This window comes from Alosa alosa, chromosome 3 (assembly GCF_017589495.1).
Source record: "Alosa alosa isolate M-15738 ecotype Scorff River chromosome 3, AALO_Geno_1.1, whole genome shotgun sequence".
Taxonomy (NCBI): domain Eukaryota; kingdom Metazoa; phylum Chordata; class Actinopteri; order Clupeiformes; family Clupeidae; genus Alosa; species Alosa alosa.
The window spans coordinates 799,177-802,824 of NC_063191.1; the positions used below are offsets into that span (position 1 = coordinate 799,177).

General features: G+C 52.1%; 1 protein-coding gene across 1 annotated transcript; it reads right to left on the reverse strand.

The window, feature by feature from the left end:
- Positions 1 to 217: 217 nt before the first annotated feature.
- Positions 218 to 1,210, reverse strand: LOC125292211 (extensin-like). The gene has a single exon (XM_048239416.1). The coding sequence runs from the start codon at positions 1,208 to 1,210 to the stop codon at positions 218 to 220; it is 993 nt and encodes a 330-aa protein (XP_048095373.1).
- Positions 1,211 to 3,648: the final 2,438 nt, after the last annotated feature.

The window sequence follows — 3,648 nt, forward strand, 5'->3', positions numbered from 1 at the left end:
GCTCTGTTGGGTGCAGGCTGTGGCTCATGTGTGGATGGCAGGCTGGCAGCTCTGTTGGGTGCAGGCTGTGGCTCATGTGTGGTGGGTGGGGCTGGCAGCTCTGTTGGGTGCAGGCTGTGGCTCATGTGTGGATGGCAGGCTGGCAGCTCTGTTGGGTGCAGGCTGTGGCTCATGTGTGGATGGCAGGCTGGCAGCTTTGCTGGGTGCAGGCTGTGGCTCATGTGTGGATGGCAGCTTTGCTGGGTGCAGGCTGTGGCTCATGTGTGGGTGGCAGGCTGGCAGCTTTGTTGGGTGCAGGCTGTGGCTCATGTGTGGGTGGCAGGCTGGCAGCTCTGTTGGGTGCAGGCTGTGGCATGTGTGGGTGGATGGCAGCTTTGCTGGGTGCAGGCTGTGGCTCATGTGTGGGTGGCAGGCTGGCAGCTTTGTTGGGTGCAGGCTGTGGCTCATGTGTGGATGGCAGGCTGGCAGCTCTGTTGGGTGCAGGCTGTGGCTCATGTGTGGATGGCAGGCTGGCAGCTTTGCTGGGTGCAGGCTGTGGCTCATGTGTGGATGTCAGGCTGGCAGCTTTGCTGGGTGCAGGCTGTGGCTCATGTGTGGATGTCGGGCTGGCAGCTTTGCTGGGTGCAGGCTGTGGCTCATGGATCCAGGCTGGCAGCTCTGTTGGGTGCAGGCTGTGGCTCATGTGTGGATGGCAGGCTGGCAGCTTTGCTGGGTGCAGGCTGTGGCTCATGTGTGGATGGCAGGCTGGCAGCTCTGTTGGGTGCAGGCTGTGGCTCATGTGTGGATGTCGGGCTGGCAGCTCTGTTGGGTGCAGGCTGTGGCTCATGTGTGGGTGGCAGGCTGGCAGCTCTGTTGGGTGCAGGCTGTGGCTCATGTGTGGGTGGCAGGCTGGCAGCTCTGTTGGGTGCAGGCTGTGGCTCATGTGTGGATGGCAGGCTGGCAGCTCTGTTGGGTGCAGGCTGTGGCTCATGTGTGGATGGCAGGCTGGCAGCTTTGCTGGGTGCAGGCTGTGGCTCATGTGTGGATGGCAGGCTGGCAGCTCTGTTGGGTGCAGGCTGTGGCTCATGTGTGGATGGCAGGCTGGCAGCTTTGCTGGGTGCAGGCTGTGGCTCATGTGTGGATGTCCGGCTGGCAGCTTTGCTGGGTGCAGGCTGTGGCTCATGTGTGGATGTCGGGCTGGCAGCTTTGCTGGGTGCAGGCTGTGGCTCATGTCCGGCTGGCAGCTCTGTTGGGTGCAGGCTGTGGCTCATGTGTGGATGTCGGGCTGGCAGCTCTGTTGGGTGCAGGCTGTGGCTCATGTCCGGCTGGCAGCTCTGTTGGGTGCAGGCTGTGGCTCATGTGTGGATGTCGGGCTGGCAGCTCTGTTGGGTGCAGGCTGTGGCTCATGTGTGGATGTCGGGCTGGCAGCTCTGTTGGGTGCAGGCTGTGGCTCATGTGTGGATGGCAGGCTGGCAGCTCTGCTGGGTGCAGGCTGTGGCTCATGTGTGGATGGCAGGCTGGCAGCTTTGCTGGGTGCAGGCTGTGGCTCATGTGTGGGTGGCAGGCTGGCAGCTTTGCTGGGTGCAGGCTGTGGCTCATGTGTGGATGTCCGGCTGGCAGCTTTGCTGGGTGCAGGCTGTGGCTCATGTGTGGCTGGCAGCTTTGTTGGGTGCAGGCTGTGGCTCATGTGTGGATGGCAGCTCTGTTGGGTGCAGGCTGTGGCTCATGTGTGGATGGCAGCTTTGCTGGGTGCAGGCTGTGGCTCATTTTCTCCGGTCTCTGCTTCACCATATTGGCCGTGGTGAGTGATGTCATTATCACTGATGGTCTCTCCTCTCAGCTGTGTCTCAGCCAAACAGCAGCACAGCAGCACAGCAGAGCTCCACAAGTCTTCATGATGAAACTGGACAATTCTTCTGTCTTCTTCTGGTGTACTGATTCTTATTGCTGTAGCTCTCAGAGATATATACTGTGACCTGGCTACATATTACCAACTGGTGTCCTTGGGACATGCAATATCCTCAATCCTTAATCCACAATCGTAAATTTCTCCTGAAGTGACTAAACGGCGTCTCTGTGTTTTGTATGTCTCGTGTCACAAACACACAACACACTGTGGAGGATCTCAGGGAAAACTGAAGGGAGGGGTGAATTACCTGTTTTTTACGTGTTTTATTTTGGTTATTTGGTTGAACAAAAGTGACTGATAGAAATTTAAATATTAACATAAACATAAACAAACTTAATGGCATGCATCAGTGATGACAAGTTCAAGGAAGTTTTTCAAAGCATTTTTGGCTCCTGGAAAGTGCCAAAGTGTTTAGTGTCATCAGTGCAAAACATCATGATGAAGTTCATGAATTGACCATTCCACCTACATTGAGGAACTGGAGTTGGAGGACTGTTGGTGTGTTGCTGCTCCAGTTTATTTTCCTTTGCTGGACTGATTAAAAGGGCCCATAGCCGTTGTCTGACTGCAACACTGTTTGAGAAGTTAGTTGTGCTTAAATAACTTAAAAGGTTAAAATGCTACCTAGTTTAAATTTCTAAATAAGTCATCCATTTGAATTGTTTGTCTTTAAGGCATTGTCACTGGTTCATAGTGGGCAATGTATTACACTGTCACTTATTAGTCACTGCAAAACAGTACATGTCCGAACTCAAAAACAGTAGACTAACAGGCAATAAAAGTGGACTGTCAGAGCAGCACAGAATACTAAAAGCCATGCAGAGTGTCCTGTTCGCTCTTAAACTTTCCATCACATTTGGTGCCTCTGCCTAGTCACTTTCTTTTTTTTTTTTTTTTGTGATCAAATGTTTATTGAGAATTGTATGGACAGATCACACACTCAGAAACATACACAATATCACAATGTAATATCAAACTGAATACAAGTAAGCAACCTCCCCCCCCCCACCCACACAAACCAAACAAAGCCCACCCCCCACCCACACAAACCAAACAAAGCCCAACCCCCACCCCCACAAACCAAACAAAGCCCAACCCCCACCCACACAAACCAAACAAAGCCCAACCCCCACCCCCACAAACCAAACAAAGCCCCACCCCCACCCACACAAACCAACAACAAAACACACTGAGACAAGGACACAGACACACAAACAACAGGGGGAAAAAGTTCATAGAAACTGGGATGAAATGATAAATGGCTCTGGTAGATCACCCAAGTAACTCCTTTAGAGAGTCAGCTGCCAGTTATTTAAGGTCTTCTCAGTGGCTCCATGGACCCGAGCTGTAGAAAAGTGAGAATCCACTGTCTGATGTTGAGCACCTGAGGGGGTTTCCATCGTAGCACAATCATCTTTTAAGCAGCTGTCAGGCCAGCTAACACGATGCGCTTATTTAATTTATCAATATTAAGTTCTGACAGATCATTCAGTATCAAAACTGACACATTAACTGGTAACAACACTGATATCAGGTTAGACAGTGTAGCTGCAACACCAGCCCAAAACTGCGCAACTGGAGGGCAATCCCACATCATATGAAGGAAAGTTCCAGGTGAACTTTGTGAACAAAAAGAGCACAAGGGAGAGTCTATCACACCCATGTAATAAAGCTTCCGAGGGGTTAGATAGGTTCTGTGTACAAATTTGAAATGTATCTGTTGGTGATCAGGGTTGCGAGAGGCCTCCTTAATACTGACC